Source organism: Lonchura striata, chromosome 13 (assembly GCF_050655825.1).
Source record: "Lonchura striata isolate lonStrDom1 chromosome 13, ASM5065582v1, whole genome shotgun sequence".
NCBI classification, from domain to species: domain Eukaryota; kingdom Metazoa; phylum Chordata; class Aves; order Passeriformes; family Estrildidae; genus Lonchura; species Lonchura striata.
Genome location: NC_140715.1, coordinates 14578884 through 14604730, shown reverse-complemented (window position 1 = coordinate 14604730; position 25847 = coordinate 14578884). Strand labels below are relative to the sequence as shown.

General features: G+C 44.1%; 1 protein-coding gene and 1 long non-coding RNA gene across 11 annotated transcripts in view; one reads left to right on the top strand and one right to left on the bottom strand.

The window, feature by feature from the left end:
* LOC116184124 (uncharacterized) overlaps window positions 1-21238 on the bottom strand; it is a 149362-nt gene extending 128124 nt beyond the window's left edge. For 8 of the 9 annotated variants that reach the window (XR_014958319.1, XR_014958320.1, XR_014958323.1 and 5 more), the window contains exon 1: window positions 20058-21238. This is a non-coding gene — a long non-coding RNA (uncharacterized LOC116184124). The remainder of the gene's footprint in view (window positions 1-20057) is intronic. The other variant, XR_014958325.1, reaches the window with a different exon arrangement.
* A 192-nt stretch (window positions 21239-21430) lies between these two features.
* Window positions 21431-25847, top strand: part of GLRA1 (glycine receptor alpha 1) — a 47320-nt gene continuing 42903 nt past the window's right edge. For both annotated transcript variants that reach the window (XM_021552111.4, XM_021552110.4), the window contains exon 1: window positions 21431-21756. In XM_021552111.4, coding sequence (XP_021407786.1) covers window positions 21701-21756 — 56 coding nt within the window. In that variant the 5' untranslated portion in view covers window positions 21431-21700. The remainder of the gene's footprint in view (window positions 21757-25847) is intronic.

The window sequence follows — 25847 nt, the reverse complement described above, 5'->3', positions numbered from 1 at the left end:
GACTGTCTCTCTGGGACCATCTGGGTGTTGGTACCCCAGCAGCAAAGAAGACAGGCTGGGAAATCCCAGGGACCTGAGATCCACTCCAGCTGGGAGATGGAGATCCCAGCCCATGATCCTGCCACACGGTGGCTGGGTCCTTTCTGCTGCTCACCCTTACTCAGGCTAGAAGCCCACAAAGGAATCTGAGCCAGTTTTAAGTCTCAGATAAAAACAAAATGGACATATTGGATTTTGGGAGGTACAAAGAGCATCTGTGGCCTCTGCTGTTTGAATGCAGGGTACCTATATCCCTCATTTTCACCGTGACAGAGAGGTAAATGGAGTTCCTCCTTCCCTTACACGGGGAAATATAAAGCAGAAAATTACAGTTATTACAACTGCCTCTTGTTTGAAACAAAGTTCAAAGACTTGTCTTCTTTAATCAATCTTCCAGCAGAATAATAGGGCTGCAAATTTCACTTTTCATGGAACTAAAGCACTTGGGCTGAATCAGTTCTTCCCCTTTGTTCCCCCTTCCCCAAGCAGACCAGGAGCTCAGATGAGGAAGTTAACTGGGCTGCCATAGCAGCCATTCCACATTCTCTGAGGAAAGCAAAAGGCAAGAAGGTAATAAAACATCCTGGCTCCAATGCCATGTGCTGGCGAAGCACTTTGGGCAGTCAGATATAATGAATATTCAGCAATCTCTGGCTATTGTGGAATAGCAAAGTGCCTCTGTCAGGGGAGCCATTTCTGTGGCTGAGGTGAGAAAATAATAGATGTCCACTTGGCAGAGGTAGCCACAGACACATCAGCTCAGAGCCCACAGATCTCCCTGGGTAAGTCTGGCTGGAGATTATTAATAAGTCCATTAATGAACCTGGTTCCACTGCAACAGAATTGGGAGGGAGCTTTTAGCAAGTGTGTTGCAAGTAACACTTGAAATTAAATTCTCAAGCAAAAAAAAAAAATATTTTTTTTATAAAAGGAAGATAAAAAGGAAATGAACAGTCACAGAAATCAGAGTAAGAGGAGAGACTCACTCAATTATATTGTGCTATTGAACAGCATCCACAAGCATGCACAGAAATGTCTTTTTTCTGCCAAAGACACAGTCACAGACACCAAAGAGCTTCACAAATGCACAAACAAAAAGATAGATTCAGAAGCATTGCTGGAATGAAGGCATCAAAAATGTGTAATTTCTTTCACTCTCTTCACAATAGTCCAGACATAATTTAGTCTGGATTTCTTCCAGTTCAGATTCACTAATGATACCATGGACTTTAAATGGCCCCTCAAACACCAAGAATAATGGATAGCATGAGACCAAGTCAAAAGGAACATTTTGAAAACTGTGTCAAATATAAGGGCAGGTTTTAGACAATCTTGGGAATTTTCTGAAGTTTAAAACAATCACACAAGTGTAACAAAATGCCGTCAAAAGCAAACACCTCTAAAAATGTCAAGAATCAAATTTATTCTTTTGGTTGTCATGATTTAATCCTCTACACTCATTTTATCCCTATTTTTATTAGGTGCACAAGTGCCACCCCCCCCCCCACCCAAAAAAAAGTACTTATGTAGCTGTGGATGGCCCAAAACACACGGTGATGGCTCATACATGAGGGGAGACTGAAGACAATCTGTTTATCTGTCTCTTATGGGCTGCAGTAGGAGCTTGATTAGAAAATTACAACTGACACAGCATTTGGCAAAAGTTTCTAGCTCAGGGTCCTGTCTCTGGCAGCCAAAGCAGACAAGATATATCTAATTCTACAGAAAATTAAAATGTTTAGAACTCAGCCACCTTTTCCTCCTCTACACAATCACATCATCAGTGCAGATCTCCTGTCTTCCCCCTCTGTCCCTGATTTCTTTGCATGGTGACCCCATGGCAGCTTTGCTTGTGCCACTGCAAGGCTCCTGGTGTTGGATCACCCTCTCTCATTTCTGGATTCCTGTCCTGAGCTACAAAACCTGTGTTTTCCAGAGGGTGACAAGCCCATTTGCTATGTGACATAGCCTGTCTGGATGCTTGGCCCAGTAGGTGCAAGAGCAAAAATGAAAGTCTGATAACATTCATTTCTACTGAAGTTCAGCACCCAATTTCTCTTCTAGTTTGTGAAACCATCTCATAACATGAGAGTTTCAGCCTTGCTTGTTTTGCACTGAGTTTTTTTTCCTGCTCTTCCTTTCTTTCTGTATAAATCAGCTCTTAACCCCGTTTTCCCTGAAGGAAATATAAGAAAGCACCGAGTCATGCTGTGCTTTGCTAGAGAAAGGCATTTTCTGCATTATTCTCCTGTCAGTTTTCAAGCTTTGCACAGGAACTGGACCAACATAAACGATTCTTTCATCAGCTCAGGTACATCCCCAGAGGCTGGGCTATTTGTAGAGTTAAAGAGAGCCATTATCAATAAGAAACTTGTCTCCCTTCCCCCTCACTGTACTCTCAGACCATATCTGGAAACAACTCGGTGCTGCAGAGAGACATGACTTCGGAGAGTAAACTGATTAGAAGTGAAAGGAGTTTTGTGTTAAATCAGAGTTGGAAAGGAGGGAAAGGGAGAGGGTGGAAGCAGCTGTGGGATTCTCCTGGGACTGCACACAGGGACATCTGAGCTAGTGCTGTGCCCAGCCCTGCAGCTGTGCCTCTGCAGAGTGCCAGGTGAGCTCCACCATGCAGCAATCCACCCTGCCAAGCCCAGCAGCTCCCCGAGGCACAGATGTCCCCAAACACAGAGATGTGTCCACCTCATGCAAAGTGGATCCCATCAATGTTACGTGGCTAAGAAGCAGAGACAGAAAGCTTTGGTTTGCTTTTACATTTGCTGGGCTGTGAGATATGCTGAGAAAGGAGGACTGAACTGCCAGCCCAAGGTGCTAGACTAACACCAGAGTTCAGCAATGCACTGTGGAAGGGTGCCCATCTCTCCAACCTGGAAGTACCAGGGATGTGCAAAGAATGGCATTTTCTCTGCCCCAGCACCACCTGGGTAGCAAAGAGACAGTTCCACTGAAGTATCCTTGGGCAGGACAAACTTCATCACTGCCACGTGCCACGCTGCAGGTACAACCTTTCCTGTCCTACACAGCAGAGGATTAAAAACTGAACACAATGAGGAGAGTTCCAAGCATGTGCAAGGGAACTCTGTGAGGACATGGGACACCTCTTTGTGCTGCCTGAGAAGCTTTTTGTTACCAGAACCTGTGCTTGTAGAGCCATGAGAACTCAGATAATGCCTGCATGGCTTTGTCACACAGTCCCACCTGCCACAAGGCTCGTGGGCCCTTAGGATGGCACCATAACCACAGGCTGGCACAGAGCAGCCCTGGGAATGCAGCAGCCAAACTGCTGCAGAGTGTCTGACAGCTCCAAAGATCCAAGCAAGTTAATTTAAGGCTGACTGTGCTGCAGCAGGGATACACCCAGAGAAACAGCACCACCTGGGAGGACAGGGAAAGGTGAAGGAGCTGTCTCTCTCAGAATTCACACACAAATACTTGAAAAGAGGGCAAAAAAAAAAGTATGGGACTGCATGTTGTTGATTTTTCTGCAGGCTACACATGAACTTCATCTTCTGTCAAATCTTGGAGGCTCAAATGTAACCTCTCCTTTCTCCAGATGGAGGAGGAAGAAGGAGCAAGGAGGAGTGATAGTGGCAAAGTCAGGTTTGAACATGTGCAACTAGGACAGAGCAAGAAAATCAGTCAGAGAAACCAGGGTGGCAGAGTGCCACAGGCAGCACCAAATCTTTGGGGGACTCTTTTATAGTGGTTTTTATGCCAGCAAGAAGCTGTCAGGTCAACAGCCCACACCTGGCTTAGAGCTTTGAGGGATGTTATACACTGCCAAGCCATAGCAAGAGGAGATGTGCAACAGGGTAACAGAGCCAGACAAGAGCTCTCACTGAGACTCTGTTCCTTGTGAAATCAAACACTTGGATGATGAAGGACAAAGCTGGGAATGGGCTATCAGGCATGGTGGAACAAGCAGTTCAACAGTTCCATGGGGAATTCCACCAAACCTCTCTTCCATATCCAACCCCTGTTCCTCTCTAAAACCCTCAGAGCCATAAGACTGGGGGAGACTGCAATGAGGCAAATTTCTGTAAATTAATCCCTTCTTACCAGTCCTGCTGAGAGGCCATATCTAGGGAAGTGCCAATTCACTATGAAGGTTCAACTGACAGAGAACTTCTTCCAAATTCACTTCCATGGGATAGTGGAAGAGAGACCAGGAAGGCACCCAGGAGGAACAATAGGCCCCTAGGCACACTAGGAGGAGCAATAATGTTTATGAGCTGTTTATTTCCCTGTTACACACACTGCCCAGTTAAAGCAGTGGTTTGGTCAATCACTTGAAGCTGTGGCACTCTCTTCAGCAGAAATTTGCTCCAGGCCCATAAGGCTCCTCTGAGGGATGTGAGTGATGGAGGAGACTGTGAGGGTGCTGCTGTGGGGTCCTGTGGAAGGAATTCAGCTGTGACAGCAACAGGAGATGTACAGATGGAATACACAGAGCTAATTGAGTCATCTTATGGATATTTCTGTGGTACATAAAGGAGCACAAAGCTCTAGTGATGGTGTCAAATGAGGTCACAGTGCCAGAGACAGCAGCACAACAATTCTGGCTTCTTCCAGTCATCAGTGATCGAATGAGTGTCTGGCACTTCTCAGGAAGCTGAGCTTTAATAGGTCAGGAGAGAACTCTCCATCCTGCTGAACAGAGACATTCCCTTCCCGCTGTGCAGATCAGTGTGACAGCTGGTGACAAGTTATCCCTCTCCTCTCCAAACACTCCAGCAGGGCAACCTCATCTTGTGGGTGGCATTCCTGCCTGTGGCAGGGGGGTTGGAATTGGCTGATCCTTAAGGTCCCTTCCAACCCAAACCATTCTGTGAAATACCTGAGCAGCCAAGCACTGAGCAGAGCAGAAAGGAGAGAGCTCAGCAGGAGTGTGACATTTACCATTTTAGCAATAAAAAAGGGAAATTGTTCACCATCTCTCACAGCATTCAAAGTGACATCAAATGGACTAACAAGTGGCAGGTTCAGAGCAGACCAGAAGAGAAGCTCCACACAGCACTTTGTTACGCCGTGGAACTGCTTGCCACAGGAGGTTCAGGATGCCAAATACTTACCAGGATTCAGAACGCAGCTGGAGAAGTTCAGGGGAGAAAACATCCATCAAGACAAGGATATTAAGTGTAATTTAAGCAGCGGCTGAGCTGCAAACTGCTGGAAACTCTTGCCTTGTTCTTCCAACTCTCCCATGAGTACCCACTTCTGATATTGTTAGAGACAAGCATTTCACAGCCGGACCCTTTTCTGGCTCAGAGCAACCTCTCTAGGATCAGCCAAGGAACAGAAAGCACCAGAGCTCTGCAGGGGTTTTCAAAATAATCTCAAACCAGCTGGGAGAGAGCTGGCAGAGCTTTCAAACTGCCCTCCCCATGACTCCTGAGGGATCAAGGAGATCTAAACTTGCAGGAAGTAAACCTGGATGGGGTGGATGGAAACCTCCACAGAAGGACAGGGTGAGTCAGATTTGGAAAATGAAGAGTACAACAGTACAACTGCAAACTGAGTGAGGCATAGGAGTAGGGGAACAACATCAGATTAAGTTTTATTATATTTGCTTTAGATACATTTTAGGCATACACTGCTAAACTCAAGAAGAATTAAACAAAAGATTATTATACTCTGATCAATAACTTATATTAAAAAAAATAAAGGTCACTTTTAAAGCCAGCTGTGGATCTCCACAGAGATGAAAGCATTTTGAGTTTGTGCTGTTTCCATAGTCAGGGCCACATCCTGGCATGGAGAAGCCTCAAATCTCTCTGATGTTTCCTCTCTGCTCAGGGAGTTTGGAATTGCGAGCCCTGCAAACACACTGCTCGACTGGCTGACCACCTGCAGCTCAAGCACACATCTCCTGCCACTTGAAAGAAGCACACCAAAAAGCCTCTTTCAAAGAAAACCCTCAGGCTGCTGTGTTTGAAGCCGCAGAGACAAAAGCTTTTGCAACTAGTGCCTGCAGAGCTTCTCCTGGGCAGGCACTAAGCGCAGATTTCCCTGGGGAACCCGTGTTTTCTCCCTTCTGCACCAGTTTCTGCAAAGGACAATTTTGCTGGGAGCTCAGCCAGGACTCCTCAGCTGGAGCAGGTGGAGCTGGAATTCCTGGTCCCTGCTATGGGAGGCTCTGCCCCTCTCTTTGCTGCTCAGCACCAGGGCAGTTACTGCAGGGAACTAAGAACTCAAATCCAATCCAATCCTCCCTGGAAAGCCTTGTGGCATCCAACTGCAGCTGTGGCTGAGGTTTGGGGTCACTTCCACACAAGACTCTTTTTCACTGAGGATGCCCAGCTCTGACCCCTGTGAGTGGTGCTCAGAGCTGCTGGCTCCATACAATCCAAGGAAGACAAATATCCACCTCCCCAGGTGCGACCTAAATGCGTCCAGGCATCCCACCTCTCATCTGTCACACACAAATCCCTTTAAACCATCTCCCTCACAGTGTTTCTGGTCTACAGACAGCCTGCAAGCACAGCACAGCCTCTTTATGTGAGGAAACACCATTGTGATCTTACTCTCTCCTTGGTGCAAATGTCACATCTCGACTTGAGTAATTACAAATAATTGGCTTTGAACAGGCCACGTTTCCTCTCTCAGCCCCTGCTTGTACCACACTCCATCCTGTTTTGGCCCTAATTACAGAGAATAATAAATCCAGATAGACAGTGCTTTTCTGAAGAGTAATTTGGTCTGCCTTGTCCCAGCACTAATGAGTTTGTTAATAGAGGGATTTCCCCTCTCCCTCCCCTCTTCTAATCTGTCTCCTTCAATAGCACCACTCACACCGGTAGCCATCCCCTGCCACAGCAGGTGATGCCTCTCCCTGACCCATATTCTCCTCTCCTCCAAGGCAAAGAGAAGCTGAGTATTGCACCTCCCAACCTCCTTCTTCATTCAAAGCAGGCACAAAGCAAACACGATTAATAATTCTTTGTTAATGAGCATCAGGAGAATCAACCATTTCACAATGCTGGCCTATTCCAGCCTGCCTGGTCAGAACCAGCACAGGAAAGCATCTGAGTGCTGGAGAATCAGTTTAGCTGCTGGCCCAAATGGGGAAAAAATACACAAAAATCTGATCAAAATGTCACTTTTTTTTTTTAATGTTTTAAATGTTTTAAAACAACATTTTAAAGCATCTCATTTATCTGCCCAAATGGAACCTTTCAGATGCCTACAGGAAATATGTTCTACCTCAGTCTCCCCTGAGAGAAGCAAAGTACAGGAAGGGGTAGATGTTCTCAAAAGATCAACAGCTTCTGCCTGTCCCTTGTTCAATAAAAACCCTGCTACGAAAGAGAAATGCAGATTTGCTTTCCCCTCTATCTGGAGGAAAAGAGAGTTGTATCTTTACTCCTAAGCAAACATTTCCTAACAAAAAGGACTTTGTCAATGATTTTTTGAAAAATCTCATCCCCAGATTTTGTTGCCCAGCAAATTTAAACAGCATTTGCAGGGGCAGATGTCAAACCTCAGTTGCTATTAACCCAAACCTCAGAAGAATCCCATTTCATGGCACTGAACAGAGATGACTACACAGGTGGCTTTGCCTGCACCATCTCTGCAAAGTGAATACCAGACCCTGGAATTCCAAACCCCATTTTCTATTAAAGAAAAAGTATTTTTTATTTTTAATCTTACAGTTGGAAGACTTGTCAGAAACAATTCCCTGAGGTCAGCCCAAATTCACAGACAGTTCCAGTTCCCCTCAACACAGAACTTTCCTAGAGTATTTTCATGCCTCTTCTGGATCTGGAGACGTGTCATAGGTCTGTAGGTATTTCTGTTCTTGGATCATTTACAGTCTGAATTTAAACTAAAGCAGCAAGTCTGACATAAGGAGAGAAGGTTCTTGATTTGATGTGAGGGGTACAGAGAGGTACCAGGGATTCTGAAAATTCCAGTTCTGACTTCAAGCTCTGCATTTTTCCCCCCTAAGTCCCTTATTTGACAAAACTATTTTCTCATACCTCTCTTCAGCCCATTTGTTATCCTCTCTATTAATGAACCCTCCTTCCCTGATGAATCACTGCAATTTATCATTAAATTGGAAGATGAAATGGGTCTTTTTTCTTTAAACAAGGAGATTAACTACTATCAACAGGCTATTTCTCCATTATAGAACTCCATCTTCCTCACCAAATGCAGGAGTACCTTTGTTTGAAGCAGCCCTAAAGGTGATGCAAGGGGGGAGGTTCAATCAGAGAGATGACATCCTGCAATATAAATGTATGGATCAACCTAAAAATGGCTGTGGAAAACAATACATGGCATTATGACCATGATTCACTCTGGAGTTTTCTAATAGTACTGGGAAAAAAAAAAAAAAAAAAAATCTATGAAAAAAAACCCAAAAACGTTTAACTTGTACTTAGATGAGACTGCCAGGAACTGATATGACCAAGCACAGTCTAGACAACAAAACTTATCTGTGCATGCACAGCCCAGGGATTAATCACACCCCAAAAGATCACTCAGGAGAAGAATTCAGCTAAATATGAAGCAACCTTCTGCTGGAAACCCACACCTGCCTCTCACATCCTTTTGGTATCACGCAGGTCCTGGGAGCTGTCCCTCACCAAACTGCTGAAGTTCAGCACCACCACAAACACAGAAGGTACCCCCAGCTCCCCTATGGCCAGAAAAGCAAGTTTGAGCCTTGTGAGCTTCCCTGCATCATTTCACCCCCTGGACACATCTGTCTGTGAGATTCAAACCCCATTCACTGTGGTATGAACAGCTGTGTGTGGGGAGTGGCAAAGCCCAGGTATTTTCTGAGGTCTCTTTCTGTCCCATAAGTGGTGCCAGCAAGGGGCAGACCAAGATGTGAGGGGGATGGAGGTCCAGCATAGCCTGTGCTCCTCTCCAGGAAACCACTTCACTGCAAGAGCTGCCCTTGGCTGGTGGCTTTTGCTGCTAAAGTCAGCCTTGGGAAGGTGTAACAGAAGTCAGTCAGCACTAGGCACCACAGAAAACAAAAAAACCCAGTCTCATTCCCTAACAATCCCCAGATCCAACACCTTCACACACACAGTAATTTGATTTCTATCTCCAGAACTACAGAAATTCTTTTCTTTTATTCTTGGATGCTAAGGAGATAACCTGTCTTCTGCCCCCACAGGTCTGGCAGATGAGAGAAGATGGAATTAGGATTTTATGCCACTGTCACCATTCGTGATGAACTTTCTCCTATAAGGAACACGGCCTTATCAGGGCAGAGACAGCCCTGCCAAGCACCCTTCCTATGTGTCAGTGTGCTCCTCTCTCCAGATGTGATCTCTCCTGGAGCAGCACTCTCTGGCTGGGCTATTCACAGGCCCTTGTCAGCTTTCTGCATTGAAGGAATCTATTAATTCCAAGTAGGAGCTCATTCTCAAAAGAGCTGCTGATGAAATGGAACTGATAAAATGGAGGTAATTTAAAGGTCAGATGAAATCCAGCTCATGTTCATCCTGCTTGTAATGGAACATCAACAAGATGCTTCATCAGCAAAGGGGCATTTCTATGTATTTTTATTTTTTTAAGAGACATTGCTTATCCGTAACAGAGAATCCAAACATCTGATAAGAAAACTTCCCACATTAATCTAACCAACAGCTGCCATCCTGCTCCCTGCCTGGGTGTCCCTTTCTGGAAATTAAATCTCCTATCATCTTTTTATCACACTTTGGAGGGAAGAAATGGGTGCCAAACACAGCGCTCAGATGAGCAGCAGAAGCGGGAGCTGAAACTGATAGGGCTGCATTAATTCAGGCAAGTCTGCCCTCAGAACATTCCTCCCCCTTAGCTCTGTGCCTACAACACCCAGTTACAAATTTTGGAGGTGGACTCCTCCTGGTCCCTTGCCTTGGCCAGGTTTAGGTGTTGAGGTACTCCAGAGCCCAAGTGAGCAGGGATTTCTGTGCAATGCAATCCACTCCACACACTTTTCCTCAGGTTTCACACACCCTGCCTGAGCTCAGAGTGTCCAGTGAGTGCACTGGGGCACACAGAGGAGTAGGGTCTGTCTGCAACACCTGAAACTTCTTTACTGGGAGCAGAATCCAACTGGTACTTGCTACAGATAAACCTTCCTTCACAGATGGAAAAAACAGAGTTCATCTGGCTGCTCTGTTTCCTAGTGAAGCAAAAAGCTCTTGCAATGGGATCTCTTCTTCCCTCCAGTCTATTCTCTGCCTCCATCCTTCATGTGCTCCTCCCCCAATCCCTATAATTAATATTAAATGTTACAGTTTTGTCCTATTAACACAAATTGGCCTTTCCAGAGGCAGATTAAAGAGTTTCCACTGGGGATTTCTTCTCTCCTTTACAATTTGCCTTCTCTGATCAGTGCTGTCTATGTCTCTCACTAGCCTCCTAAGGGGAAAGGAGTGGGAGGGAAAGAGAAGACAAACACTTATTAGCAACTCCTTTGAAGAGCTGGAGATTGTGAATTAAACTGATTATTAACTCCCATCATGCCAAGTTCCCCTTTTCTCCCTCCTTCTGCTCATCCTCTGGGAATGGTAATTGGTAACCACACAAGTCATGTGCATAAAGTTTCACCTAAATCATTTACAGGGCAGCATAAACCAACAGACTTTCTCTTCATTTCTTTGGAGAAAGTTGGTTTCTGTTTCTCAGTGGTGAACACAGGCACATAAAATAGACATAGACATGTAAACTTACATAGAAATGCAAGTGTGAGGTGTTGGCACATTCCCAGTTGCATGACCCTTCCAGTTTGGTGCTTGGAACAGGAAAGAAACACACATGTTAGCCCTGAGGCCGCTCTAGTTACCTTCCCAAATGGGTCCTCAGGGATATTTTAGTCCTAAATCCTTGAGGAGCACGGAGGGACAGACCTGACCCATCAGACATGTGTCACTTGTGCTCACCATCACCAGGGCTGGCAGAAGTACCACACTCACAGCCCCACACACAAACCAGCCACCACCACAGCCAAACTCCTCCAAGCCCTTGCTCTGACTCCTCAATAACACAAGCCCAAGAGAGGAAGAGGTGTTCAAAATCCTTGGGCACCTACAAATTTGGTAATCTGTCAAATACACTCCACACCCACACCTCCTGTGCCTGTCCCAGAGGTTCTTCTTCCTCAGAGCCCCAGTTCCATGGGACAGTCTGGCCAGCTGGTGCCACTGGGGGCTTTGGACAGGAAGTAAAACATCTCTGAGCCTGTCAAGCCGAGTGAAAAGGAGCACAAATGTTATCTGGCTTATTAAAAGTTTTCATAAGTAAATGGCTGTTTCTGGGGCTGTGATGGTAAATGGATAACTTTAGTCACAACAGCAGCAAGAAAGCCTGGCCAATGACAATTCATTGTGACAGCTCACCGTACTAATTAAGAAACAGCAGCATAATGAGATGTACAATCTATTAAATAGGATGTGTGTTTACAGTGAATAAGCTATTTATAATCAAGTATTTATTTAGTGTACAGCAAGCCTCTTATAAAATCTGAATTAAATGCAGAACTACCTGTAGACGTGTGGAATTTATTTAAAATGTTTCAGGATGCAGTAGCTTTTTCAGCAAAGAGAACTTAATCAGTCCCTGGAGCTTTCCCTTCCTGCGCTAGGACAAGGAAAGAGCAGCTGTATTGATTTCTAGCATCCAGCACTGCCACGTGAGCCAGTTTATTGGGCCAACAAACTGTTTAACAGACAAGGTCCCAGAGGTCCCAGGTTTCATCTGGGAGTATAGGCACACCCTCTGTGGATAGCTGGTGCAATGCTAACTGGAATTTATTAGACAATAAATACATCACATCACCAAGTGCCAGGAGCAGAGCCTACCTGTCAGACTGCCCAAAGTCCACTGTAACATCCTGTTTAATTTAGAACTTTGTTCACCTTCAGTTATGGCAATTTCATACTGGATTCCTCCCCAGCCTTCCACCAAAATAGTGTAGACTTTTTGAGGAAAAGATGGTGTTTTTGCCAATGTTAAAAAAGCACCTTGTGTATAATTTATACAGGCACTAACCTTCTCCCAGAGATTCTGAGTGAAGAGGTAGATCCAGAGGGCTGGGAGATGTCTCTTACACTTCCCAGTGAGACCTGCCCACTTTCAGCCAAGCTGTGGGTCCTGGAAAGCCTCAGATCCCACAAGTTCATAGAAGTTCTCAGAACTTTCTTCTCCCTTGAAGCTGGACAACTGCTTGAGCACATCAAGATTACCCCAGATGTAATCAACAGTCTACAAGTTCTCATATCCAAGATTTTGGAGCTTTTTGGAATGCTGAGACTTATAAGAGACTTTTCCAGGATTCCCTGGGTTTTTGAGGAATATCAGTTAAATAAGAAGTGGCCCAGGTCCAGGATCTGGAGAGTATCTGAACGTGGATAAAGTAATTACCCTGGCAGTTCACCTCTGGAAGCCCTGAAGTGCTTCACATCTCAGTGTCAGTTCCTTATCCAAGGAATTGCCCAGAGGAATTCAGTAAGTTGGACAGAGCTTCAATTCACAGACTTTAGAAAGAAAGTATTTTCCTGTTAAAAAGTCCAGGAACAGTGAAGATTTTCTAAAGAGATGGTTGTCACTTTTATGTGGGAGAAAGAGGCTTTGGAAGTTCTCTGATATTCCTGGCAATTAACATGAATATCCTCAAGAAAGGACATGTGGCACAGCTTAGATTTGGAGGCACTTTCCCTGTGAGTATCCAGAGAATAGCTTGGAGGTACAAAAATATATGTGTGTCTGTGTATATATAAAAATATATATGTTATAATATTTTGGTGATTCCTCTACAGACAATTCAGCCACCTCTCAAAAACCAATACATCAGAATAGTTCATGCCTATGCAATAAAACTCCCTAAAATTTATTTCAGTAACCAAGCTCTGGCTCTTTGGTAGAGTTTTTTCCACTTAAAATACTATGAGTACAAAATATCTCCAGTGTTTTTGTCCACACAGGAGTCAGGTGATTGTCTCCAAAGTTCTGCCAAATATGGAATTAAACTGCTTCAAACCAAGGCTACTCCCTCCTTTTCTCTCCCTATCACAGCCCACAATGTCAAACAAAATTCTCTGCCAGTTGAAGGGACTGCTTTTCCCATGGATAAGTCATCTGAGAGGAGATTGGAAGGTTTACTTCAATGGGGAGAAGCCTTTCCTAGACCATGACGACATGACATAAAGACTTAAAAAGTTAAGGCAAAGTTTTAAAAAGTTAAAAAGTTAAGGCACCTCCACGTGCAAGCGGAAATGTGCAGGGACAGGTCTTGGTGCCTGCTGCATTCAGACAACCAGCCAAAGGAGAACATGGCATCACAAGCTCCTCCAGTCTCCTTTGAAAGCTGCCCATTAATTTGATTTACTGCTTTTTTTGTTTCCAGACAGCAGCTTCATAGACTCCATAATCAGGCAGCAAATGCAAAGTGAGGCCAGCCTGGCCATAGGCGTGGAGATTTAATGAGAGCATTGTGATTCCCATGTCTCAGCCAAGCTGTTTCTCACCCCAGGTGTTTCCATGTGTTCCCTGAAATCTAACAAAGCCTTTTCTCTTTGCACAGACTACATAAATCACTTCTGTTCAGTTCAATTGCCTTAACAGAGAACTATTTTCATGGCGAGGGAAAGCTATAGAAGACAAAAAGGCCAATGTGGTGCAACATTACGAACAGGCTGGAGTTTCTTTTTTCTGATTTGTCCAAAGGAAAAAAAAAATCATGGTAACACTGATTTTTTTACTACAAAAAATTGCATTGATGCTTGGGGGGAAAAAATTCAGAGCTAGTGTAATTTTACCAAAAAAACCAAAAAATATTCTGTTTACACCCTGAGTTTTTTGCATTCCTTCCTTTCAATAAATACAGGCTACCGATGCTTGCAGGGATTTGCAAAAGATTTGCAACGTTGGGCTTTCCAACACACAGCATGTAAAAACAGCAACAGAGCAATACTGCAAAACTTGCAAGCAGGGTAGCACTTTGGTTTTGTGTCAGCTGAGCTGTAGACACAGAAGATATCTGCCTGGAGAGTCAATAGAACCCATCATGATTTTCATATTTTGAAGAGGGAAGAGAATTTTAATTCCGGCAGAAAAAGCAATCTTGCAGTTAGAGCAAAAAGAATTGTCATCTAAGATTCTCCAACATGCACCTGTAAGAATACTCACTGTGCAAGAGCAAGTTAATCATTAGTATCTTAGGAAAATCAGGGAATTCCATTCATTAATGGTGGCAGTCATTTAGAAGAGGAGTTGTGTCAAGTGCTATGATCAAGCAGAGCTTGACCACAGAGGAACATTCCCTCCATTCATATTTGGCAGAGGATAAGTCAGTGCTGAGAGCTCCCAGATTCCCTTTGCTGAACCCAATGAGTGGCCCATGCTAATCCCCTCTCCAGCTGGTGAATAATCAGTTTTATCAGACCAAAGGCTGGATTCAGAGCTCACTGAACAAACTTTGCAGCCCCCCTGGGGGTGGTAGGAGGGGAATTTTGTCCAAACCCTGGGCAAACACTGAGCTGAGGGAGGGCATGAAAAAGACCTGGTACCTGTCACAGGGTTTAGCTCAACAAGCTGCAAAGAAACATGTAGCCCAAGGCAATAACAAGCAACTTAGCAAATATGTTCAATTCTCTGTTCTCTTTCACCTGAGGCTTGAGATAGCACACCTAAGGCAAGGATTTTAGGTGAGGTAAGCATCTCAACTCACACAGCCCGGCTGAGGTTTTCAAATGGCCCCTTTCACCTCCCTCTAGGACTTCCAGAAAGTTATTAGTAAATCCTTACTGACCCAGCCCTGCACCAGCACTCTCTGCCTGGAATACAGGAGCAGAAACAAGATGCTTTTGTGAAGACCAAACAAGGCACCCAAGTCCATGATGCTCAGGGAAATTTTTGTGAGTCCATAGGGCCACGGTTTTAAACAATAAAATAAAGCTGGATAATAAATCCTTTGCCTAATGACCTCTCAAAATCCCTGTTTACCCCACTAGGGATAGCAGAATTGCTTTGGATGGCGATGAAACACTTTCTCCCTCAAAGCCAAAATGGATGGAGGATCAACCCCTTTGCAATGTCTAAAAGAGGAGGGATCCTACAAGAATTCTTTTTATTCTTTAGATGTCTGACATGCAAATATATCTATTGCCAAAAGCTTAAAAATAATAATAGTAATAAAAATGCATATTAATTCTTTCACTCCAGAAGATAAATTTTGCTGCTTGGTCCTGTGAGTGAATTGGGGCATGTTAGAGGATGTTCCTGTATCTAAGCATTGGAACATGGAGGGGCCACTTCAGCATCACTGGTTGTTTCTTGATTTATCATCCTATTCGTCCTATATCTTTTTGGTTTGGGGCTTTTTTTTTTTTTTTTTTTTGAGAAGTGTGGGGGTTTTTAATTGAGTGATTATTGTTTTGCTTGTTTTTTTTGCAAGACAACAGGAATTAAGAGAATCATGTGAATAACTCCAGGTCTGCCCTGAATCCTTCTATACCTCTGCAAAACCTGGTGCCTGCTCACAACAAAATAAAGCGTTTTTTTCATTTAAAAACAATATAAAGGGTAGCAAAGTTCAATTTCCTGCAGCATTTGTGGGCAGCTAAGGCAGGAGCAATGGGCTTCACAACACTGAGAGCTAAGAGAATATTTTCAACAATTGCAGAATATTTCCAACATCTTCCAACAAGTTCTCACAAGACTGGCTGTAAAAGTAGCTTTGGCTTCTTTTCATTCACACAGTAATGTAACCAAAAAAAGTTTCATTGGTCAAGATTTTTGAAGAAATAGTACTTCTGGATTTTTGGAAATCACCTGGTAATTGTTCTGTACAGGTCAGAAACAATTAACCTAAATCCTGCAAGCTTCTAGTGGGAGTGTAATTTTCTTTTAGGCTTGCACTGTAATTCTAGCAGTGTGATTTTGGTAGGGCTACAAGGTCCTTGCTGCTCTCTTACTGCAAGACAGGTAATGTACATAAATTGCAACCATGACAAGCCTGTGATACTCAGTGAGACTACTCACAGCTCAAGTGTCATTATGTGACATATGAGACATGAAAATTTATTAATAACTCAGCACTCCTAGGGGGAAACAACCATTCATTCTTATTTTCTCTTCCTTAGGGATTACTGCCTTAGCCTGGACATGGGAGGACAAACACACATTCAAATCATGTTTCACAAAGCGAGATCTTTGCTTGGGCTCCTGCAAATGTTTAGGGTGTCATGAAGTCATCCTAGCCCAGGGCTGCACTGCCCTTCCAGAGAGTCTGTGATCACAGGCTGGATGTCACCAGGCTTGTGGGACCACGTTTCCAATGATGGGAAATCAGTTCCTACTCTACTTGCCAAGAAATAACATGCCCAGGAGTGGGAAGGTCAAGGACAATCCATGGAATGGCTCTGTTTGCAGAGGAAGTTGTAGGGCTGAACCTCAAATATAGTTAGACCTGTAATTTTAAAAACATGTGGGGTAATAGGCTGTCAAACAGTGATATTTGTTCTGAATTTCAGTCAAAAATATCAATCATCTACAGCACAAATCCATCACCTCCATTCCTTGGAGCCTTCCATTCTTGGGCTGCTGAATTTCCCAGACAAGACACCAGTGGTTTTTTTCCAGAGCCAATGCATATCAAAAGAGACTTTATCAAACTTTTCATCAGTGTTCAATGTTAAAAATATTTTTAGACTATGGATACTTCCAAAAGTAGTGGTAGATGGACCTTGGCATTAGGTTCAGTGAATTCTTTCATCTGTACATGTTTTAAGTAAAGAATCTTTTTCTGCACTTTATTGCAGAAACACTTTATGATGTTATTGTACTAGCAATTACTTTCTTAAAAAAAGAAAAAAAAATTAGATGTTCTCAAGGTTCTAAGAAAATTGTCTTTACTTGAACCATCTTGCATGGAAATAGCTTACTCGGCATGGAAATTAGCTGAATAGGAAATTACTTTATGGAACATTGTAAAATTCTGTGAACTTAACTCTAATTTAAAATTTGGTTTTCATTTGTTCAGTGTCAAAAAGGCAAGTAGTGCTGCTGTAGCAATTTGAATCTCTGCCTTGGGAAGCAGAATCTAAGTTCTTGGGACACTGTTCCCTCATTAGCCATTCTCCAAAGAACAAACTGACAATAATGGATTTAGTATTCCCAAGATAATGCTGAGTGTACTTTACTGCTGTGCTGGCCACCTCTTAACCAAAAATCCTGTCATTTATCTGGGGAGGGAAGGCAATGCATGGTCAACTTGAAGGAGTTTATCACCAGGATGAATTTATATCAGATTTTGAATTCCAAAAAGCAAGAGGAGACTAAAATGACTCTACGTGCTATAAAATCCAGAGATGGAAAACAGATCAGGAATGAAATCAACTTGCAGTTGTGAATGAGTCTTTAGGTTAATTCTCAGTGTAGAGTGCATGGTCACTTTATCACAGAGTGATTCTCAAGGCCTTCTGTGTTCTCCTTGTCTTTAAGCAATTCTATTCTATCAAAACCAAAATGAAGCCACAGCCTATCAGGAAGAATAGTTTTCTTCACAGAGAAGAATTCCACATGTATTGTTCAAAGGGAAAGGATCAGGGAGGAGCCTCAGAAAGGAAAAACAGATATTCCTTGACTTTTATCAATCCTCATGCACACCCTACCCAGCTGATGTCCCCAAGTTTTAGTTCAGTGCTGAAAAACAAATTAAAGCCATTATCTTTGTGGTATCCTATATTGAAGAGAATCCATCACTCACAACCCAGAGAGAAGATAACAGAGAATCTTCCCAGACAATTTCACCTACAAGAGAGTTTTACAAGACTCATCTACTTTGAAACTAAAAACAAGATGAACATGCAGAAGGTAATTCTAATTTTAAGAGCCTCATTTGACATAATGATAAATTATCTTCAACTCTGTAATTTGTACAAGTACCACCAGAGAAAGACGAATCCTTTTCAAAACCATTTGGACTCTGCTTGAAAAGCAGCAGACCTGGTAAGTGAACCTTTCCTCTAAAAAAAAAAAATCACAAACCATTGCAACAAAACCAAGCAGAAATCTAAAACCTGATCTAAGAGGAAGCCAGGACAGACCCAGGGAGAGAAGTACCTGGTGACAAGGGTAACTTAAAGTAACAGTGATAAAACTGCAGATTATTCAATTATTCAATCTCCAGGCCTATTTCCAGTTTATCTGCTGTAAACTTCTTGGAGAACTGAAGAAAATCTAAATATCTGGCATGGTACAGAACAAATTTGGGAAACTTCATCACAGACACCTACAGATGAAAGAACATCAGGAACTTCAGAACACAGAAAGTATAGATGGGGGTCAGTGGGGGTTAAATCAGAGGATTTGAATTCCAAGGACCTGAAATCATCCTGGCCAAGGCCTGACATGTTCACATAGCACAGTACAGTGCACTGTACCAAGGTAAGCAGTTAAGAGTGAGATAGTACAGCACAGACAAAAATATAAAGCAGAATGTGTTTTGGTGTCATCCTGATAACACATGCAAAACTTATATCCTGAAATTCACATTTATTTTTTAACCCCGGTCTAAATCACTCCAATGCCTAGACCTGCTTCAAATCTCTGTTGCAACCTGTTTTTTCCTCTATTTCTCCAAATGTCAAAGCAAATAATGCTGTAGTTTCTCTCCAGTAGGAAGAAATATTTGAATATCAGCTGGAGAGTCCTTGGGCCCCCTGGTCAGCATCACCACCAGGAGAGATGGCAGAAAGCAGAGAAGTTCTTTCCCTGGGAAAAGCAGCTTTGAGACCCTTCAACGGTAACAGCCAAGAAGATTATTTATCCTGTATACACACAGATTTAATTGCTTTTTTGATCTTAAGCACAGCGCCCCTGCTCCACTGGCCCAAGAGAGTGCAGGGACAGCAAGTGGGGACAAGAGGAAACAAGCCCAGATTCCTTTGGTATAAAGATCAAACTTGCAAGCAAGGAAAATACCACATGAGACATTGCTATCTTCTACAGAGCCCATTTCCATTTCTAAGGGAACAAGAAGGCTGACAGCCTCTACAATTAACCCCCAGATGCCAAGAGATGATTCTGCTTCCTGCTCTTTGTACTGCTTCCCACTAAAAAAAAATAAAACAGGGAAAGACCATTTCTTTCCTGCTGTGTGGGTCCTGTTAACACTCTCGGTCTGGAGCTCCTCCTCTGGTCTGTCAGTGCACAGGGGGCTGGAAAAGCACAGCGACAGGGGCTCATCTATGTGGGGATACATGTCAGGAGAGAAGGGACAGTGAGGAGCCAGCAAGCAGCAGGCAGGGAATGCTGCATGGAATCACGTCCCCAGGAATCTCCATGAGGTGAAATCAGAGCCTGTTATTAATCTATCCAGACACCGAGACCCAGGAGCTGGAGTAAATCCGATTAAATTCCCACTGTACCAGTGGCTAGAAGCCAAGCAGGTCTTTCTTTTCTTTTGAATGGTGACCCAAAGGATATTTCTGTCTGCTTCACTACATAAACACACTGCTTTAAAACAAAACCAAATTAAAAAAATAAAGAAAAAAGAAACCAGGAAAATCAGAAAATCAAAAATATCATGTGAATTCTAGTACGGCAGTAAAGTCCTTTGAGATGCAACTCAAAAGGAGAAGAAAAACAAAGTTATTTCCCAGCCTGGAGGGGGGCTACAATAGTGGTGGAGGAAGCAGTCATCCTCTACCCTTCAACGTGGGATAGGAAAAGTCCTTGAACAGATTAAAGACGCTCAACAGGGGTTAAAAGCAAATCTTTGCCGTGGGGAGTTTTGCAAAGCACAGGAGAAGTAAACAAAACAGAACTTAAAGAAGAATAATCCCAATACAGCGGGACAGTAGAGAAGAAAAAAAAAAAATCCTGGATTATTTAGGAGAGCTAAGTTTTTTTCAATTCTCAGAAGTTGCTGAGAAGCCGAGCAGAGTGACAGTGACAAAGTGACCAAGGAGCCCCATCCTCCCCACCCGACCACCAGCTCAGCACCCTGCGAGCACAGCTGGAGCTGTGATCAGAAACTACTGAATGCTCCTTACCTGCCCTGGCTTTGATGGCTCTGGTGTTTGCCAAAGCTCTTTGAAAAACCAAATGCAAAAGACCAAAAAAAAAAAAAAAAAAAAAAAAAAAAAAGCCTATCAAACAAAACAAAGAGAAAAAGGAAAAAAATAATAAAACAAAGCTAAACAACAAAATAATCACAACACAGAAATGCTCCTTGGAAGCCAACAGCAACACATATCAGCTGCCAGCCAAGCAGATCTTCCACAAGACGGAGATTTAAGGCACGTTTCTCTTGCCCTGTCAAGGGAGACGGATTTCAGAGACTTCTTAAAAAGACAGCAATTCGGGGTAAAAAAATTGAAATAAACCAAAACGTATCAGCGCTTTAAAGGTTAACGGCCTCTGCTGAACAACATGCGTTTATCCAACCACGTCCTAGAGTAGTTTTTTCAGCCCCGAGACCAATGAGCACAGCTAAGAGGAGGGCCTTGGGATGGTGTTGAGGCTGGGTTACCCCCTCCCCTCTGCCTTCCCTCTCTCCACCTCCCCCTCCTTTTTTTTCCTTCTTTTCTGTCTTTTTCTTTTTTTTTTTTTTTTTTTTTTAGTTTAGTAAATTAATGCAGCAAGAAACTCCCAAGATCTGGCGAGTCCTAGCAGGGGAGAGAGGGCAGAGGGGAGATGAGATGCATTAGGAGGACACTGAGCCACTTTCTTTCCGAGCACAATGGAAGTGCTTCCCAAGAAACTTCCCCTTCGCTCCCCTCCGCTCTAGCCCTGAGCAATGGGACACCTTCCCTACAGCGGCAATAACTTATCCGGGAGGAAAACAGCCCAGGAAGCAGGAATCAACAGCAGCCAAACGGCGGGCAGGAAAGCGGCACAACCGGGACTGCAGCACGGCTCCAGACTGACAAATTCCTGTGGATGTAATTAGGAAGACACCCCGGCCAGCAGCGGAGATTAAACCCTGGGTTGTTGAGGGCCGTCGTCCCCCCCAGCTCCCACCTCACCGCCAGCACCCCGATGGCAAACCTACACCCGCTGTCGCCAGCCTGATGTCCGGAGCGACATCGCGCTGAAGGGAGGGCTCCGTGAGGGCAGCCCCGGCCCCGAGCGGCGCTGCAGTGGCGGGGCCCGGCGGAGGAGGGCCGAGCGCAGCGGCGCCGCTGCCCGCGGTGCTGAGCAGGCACGATCCGGGCCGAGCCCGCCGCTCCCCGCGGTGCTGAGCGGGCACGATCCGGGCCGAGCCCGCCGCTCCCCGCGGTGCTGAGCGGGCACGATCCGGGCTCAGCCCGCCGCTGCCCGCGGTGCTGAGCGGGCACGATCCGGGCCGAGCCCGCCGCTCCCCGCGGTGCTGAGCGGGCACGATCCGGGCCGAGCCCGCCGCTCCCCGCGGTGCTGAGCGGGCACGATCCGGGCCGAGCCCGCCGCTCCCCGCGGTGCTGAGCGGGCGCTGTCCGGGCTCAGCCCGCCGCTCCCCGCGGTGCTGAGCGGGCGCTGTCCGGGCTCAGCCCGCCGCTCTCCGCGGTGCTGAGCGCTGCCGCCCGCCCGCGCCGGGGCTGCTCCGCTCTGCCCAAGTGCCCGGTTACTTTATTGGCCAACCCCACCGGCCCACCCCTCACGGAGTACAAAAAAAAACCAACAAACAACCAAAAACACAACAGCGAGAGCTGGAAAAATGTGCAACGTCAACGCGCTCGGAGTCTACGTGTGGGAGACGATCGTTTTCTTCAGGTAAGGCTCGGCTTTACGCGAGGAGCACCGTGCCCAGCCCAGCTCGGCACCGCCTGCCTGCCCCGAGCTGCCCCGTGCCTCCCCTCGGTGCCCGGGCTCGGGACGCTCCGCGGCTCGGGAGTTACTCTGCTCAATTAGCACCGCAATCTCGCTAACCGCAGTGCTGAAAACACCGAGCCCGGCTGCTTGCAAAGTGACAGCTAGTGGCGGCTGGCAATGCTGCACTTGAATTTGCCCGGGTAAATATTCCCACCTCGCCCCCTCCCCACCCTCAGATTGCAGGTGAGTTCCGTGGGATGCTTCCACTGCCTGCCTCTGAGGGCTCGCCCTCTATCCTTAGCTGGCTGTGTTTAAAGTCACCGAGAGCAAAGAATAATCTCCTTCCTTCCCAACTTGTTTTTTTCTCTTTCATGCTGTTTTGAATATTCTTTCTTTGCAGAATCTAAATGAAAGCCAAAGGGGGAGGGGGGAGCTTTTTCCAATCATGCCCGTTATCACCCAGCTGTATTTTGACTCTGATTTAGATGTGTTCAGTTTCTCATTTAGGCTAAGATAGAAGGAACGTCTTTAGTCTTAAAGAATTGCTTCTTGTCCCTCTATCCTTGCATTGCTTTTAGTAAATGGACAAAAAAATTGGATGGTAGAAGCTTCTATATTTCAATGAAAATGCAGCCTGCTGTAGCAAGTGAGAGACACCAGATATAGGCAACTGGAGAAAAAAACCCTGTTTCATGACCTGAACTTGCTCATCAGTCTCAGCCTTCAATTCAGTAGCATGGCTCTTACTTCTGTGTTTTGCCAAAGTCTCATCTCATAGTTTAATGTGAAAACACAGGTGTTATTTGCATAAAATCACTAGTGTAATACTTACTATTTTATAAATCATGGTAGTAAACATGCCAATACTGGCCAGACTTTAAGGTAGCATTCTGTTCCTTTTGAACACAAAAGTCTTTCTAGGTATAAAAAAATTGAACATCCCTACTTGTTCCTGTAATTCTGCTGAAATTCAGAGACAGCAAGATTGTCTCATGAACTCAAAGCAATAGATGTTTATGTTAGCTAAAACAAGAGTTCTAGAAATAACTAAAATCACCAGTGTCTGAGAAGCAGTGCCCAACAACCAACACTTCAGAGCCATCCTTTCTTGTCTTAGCCACAAGTGTATTGCAGCCCTGCACGACACAGTGGGATGAGCTGACAGGGAGCAAATAGATGTGAATAAACTCTTAGGTCAACAGTGGGGAAGCATTGGGTTAAAAAGTAAACAAAACAAACAAGACTGAACAACACAAACACCAGAAAGCAAAAGGAAAATCACATAACTGAAAATAAAGAGTATTTCCAGGCTTTCATTTGCTATGTCCCTGGTACTGAAGCCTCTGAAGTGCCAGAACAGGAAAATTGATGCACACTCGTCCTGCGGATCCTGCTCACACTTGTGCTCCATCACACCACACGTGTGAGCACTGACAGGTTCCCAGCACATCCATCACAGTCGTGAGCAATTCAAACCCCTGGCAAACCATTCACTTCAGATTCTAATGCAAAGGTTCATAATGTTATAGATTATACACAGATATATGTGGTATTACATCATATTGCATCCAAAAGGTATTTCTGGAACTTTAATTTCCCCAAAATCAACATTTAAGAATATTTGAAAGTGCTTTAATTCAATTATAGGGAAAGAATGAAATCAAATTGGTTTATATACTGCAATAATGTTTAAAATACATTTTTAAAAATCCAAACAAAAAAGCAATCAGTAATTTCTGCTCAGAACCGACTCTACGCAATGTTTTTCTTCTTTTCTCTCCCACTTTTGTTATGTATTCAATTTACTACAGGCCAAAAATCTATCAGCCTTTCTAGTCCAGGAATAGCTTTGCTATTTCAGTTTCAGTAAGAGAAGTTAATTAATAAACAGTCATTCATAAATTTAGTGTGCTAATTACTCCTGCACTCAGTCATACATGATGTTCAACAAAGCCAAATCTGATAATCCAATAATCCATAAGAGAAGTATGCATTGCTTTAAATTACAGAGTGCACCATGCTTTATTGTCAGCCTTTCAAAGAGAATCCATGGTATGTTAGCATATATGCCACACAAATATATATTAAAAAAAAAAAGAAGAAAAGAGAAAAAAATCTAACACTCCAAGGAAAACTATATACAGCAAATATAGGAAAATAAACCAATATAGAAAATAAGGCTAGATTTGTTGCTTAACAGAAATGTCCTCCACCAGCCATTTAAAAAACAAGACCCCATGGGAAAGAGTAACAGCTGGTGTGTGAATGCAAACATTATGGTACTGCCAATATAATATTTGTTTCTGTTCCAGCTGGGGTGTTTTAGAAGGAATTTTTATTCTGACAGGCCTTTCTTTATGGAAGAGCACTTCCCATCCTGCTACCTGCCTCCTCAGACTGCAGTCACTTAGCTGTGACTCAGGCTTTTACTGGGAACCTGAGCAGGGATGGGAACTGGGCTGGGATGGGAGATGAGGACAGCTTGTTTGACCAAGCTTTCCTTACAGGGATCTAGATACAGCAAAGTGCTAGTTCATTAAAACAGTTTGGGGCAATATTGGACACAGGGATTTCCAGATGTCCTGCTTATATTTGTGGAGACATTTACAATCAATCATTCTCCCAAAGTCTAACTACACACCTGAGTGTTCAGCTGTGAATTCCTTCATGCAAAACAAAATGCTCCCTTATCCTGTGATGATCTTGCCTGGACTTTATGTGGTACCATTGAATTTTCATAGCTGTAATGGTCCAGAAACACCACCACATAAGCTGGAGGTAGGAATGCACCTTGCCAAATTAGCAGAGAAAAGATGCCCTAGAACTGACCCCTTACCCAAATGGACACTGTCCTGTGAGGTTTTGAAAATCTCTGGGCCTGATTTTGGTCCTAATATCAGGAATCAGCAGCATGACCTTCATGACTCAAGATCAGGGTTGGCCCCTTCTGAACAAGAATCTGTCAGCTAGCAGGAGTGATTCCAGACAACTGCTCCAAGTGAGTCACAGGCTAAAAGTTGTTCCCAGCCTCAGTCCCTATTGGATTGCTCCAACTGGCATATTTTTATTCCCTCTTGTCAGTAACAGAGCTCTTCATTGCCAGTTTTTAAAATAATAAGAGGGTGCCATTGCAAACATGAAGCCTAAACTTTGTGGAGAGGGAGAAAAAATAACCAACAAACCTTCTTCTAAAACAGCCTTGGCAAGTAAAGGGGATGATTGGAGAGCTGCTAGTTTCATCTCATTGAAAATACCAAGAGTGAGAATAACCTGCACTATCTCTAAGCTCTGCAGGGAGAGGTAGCATTACAGAGTGAAGCCCTAACCCAAGACTTTCAGAGCCACAAGGTAAATGATGTAACAGATATTGTCAGTAGTCAACAGAATATTTGCCATGAGTACTAAAATACACTAGAATTTGTGCCTTATGACCTGTTTGCAGAGTCCCTCATCTCCATGAAATAGAAGTGATTTAGGAAGTCTTGGACCAGACAGTTCTAAGGATACTCTTTAGCTGCTTTGGTCTGCAATCTTTAACAGCCCCATTAGAGACCCCACTAAAAGGATTACAGAGCCAAGGTTTGAAAATGTGACCATGTAGACAATTCTAGAAACCCTTATAAATCATTCTGTAAAGACAGATTAATTTGGTGTCATTGCAGTAAAAGCACAAAATGTCTGGGGCCCTGCCTTCTGCAGGAACTTTGATCCATCCATCCTGACTCCTGCATTTAAAACAAATCAACGAAAACTACTTAAAACATTTTATGATAGTCTAATCTTAACCTTCTGCTTAGCCAAACAGCTGCCTTAAACAACTCCAGACCTGCTCTGTAGATGGTTCAGAGCAGAAGACAGGCTCTACAAATGTCTGTGAAAAAAAACACAACACATTCTTCTCCCCTCACCTTCAGTTGGCTACAAAGAGCAGGAAAACCCTAAGTAATCAACTTGCTCATCAAAACCATTACAACCAATATTGCAGTTTCTCACATGGGCTAATAAAATACCTTTGGTGTCTGAGGCACTGGTGCTGTGCAGATTTTAGGTAA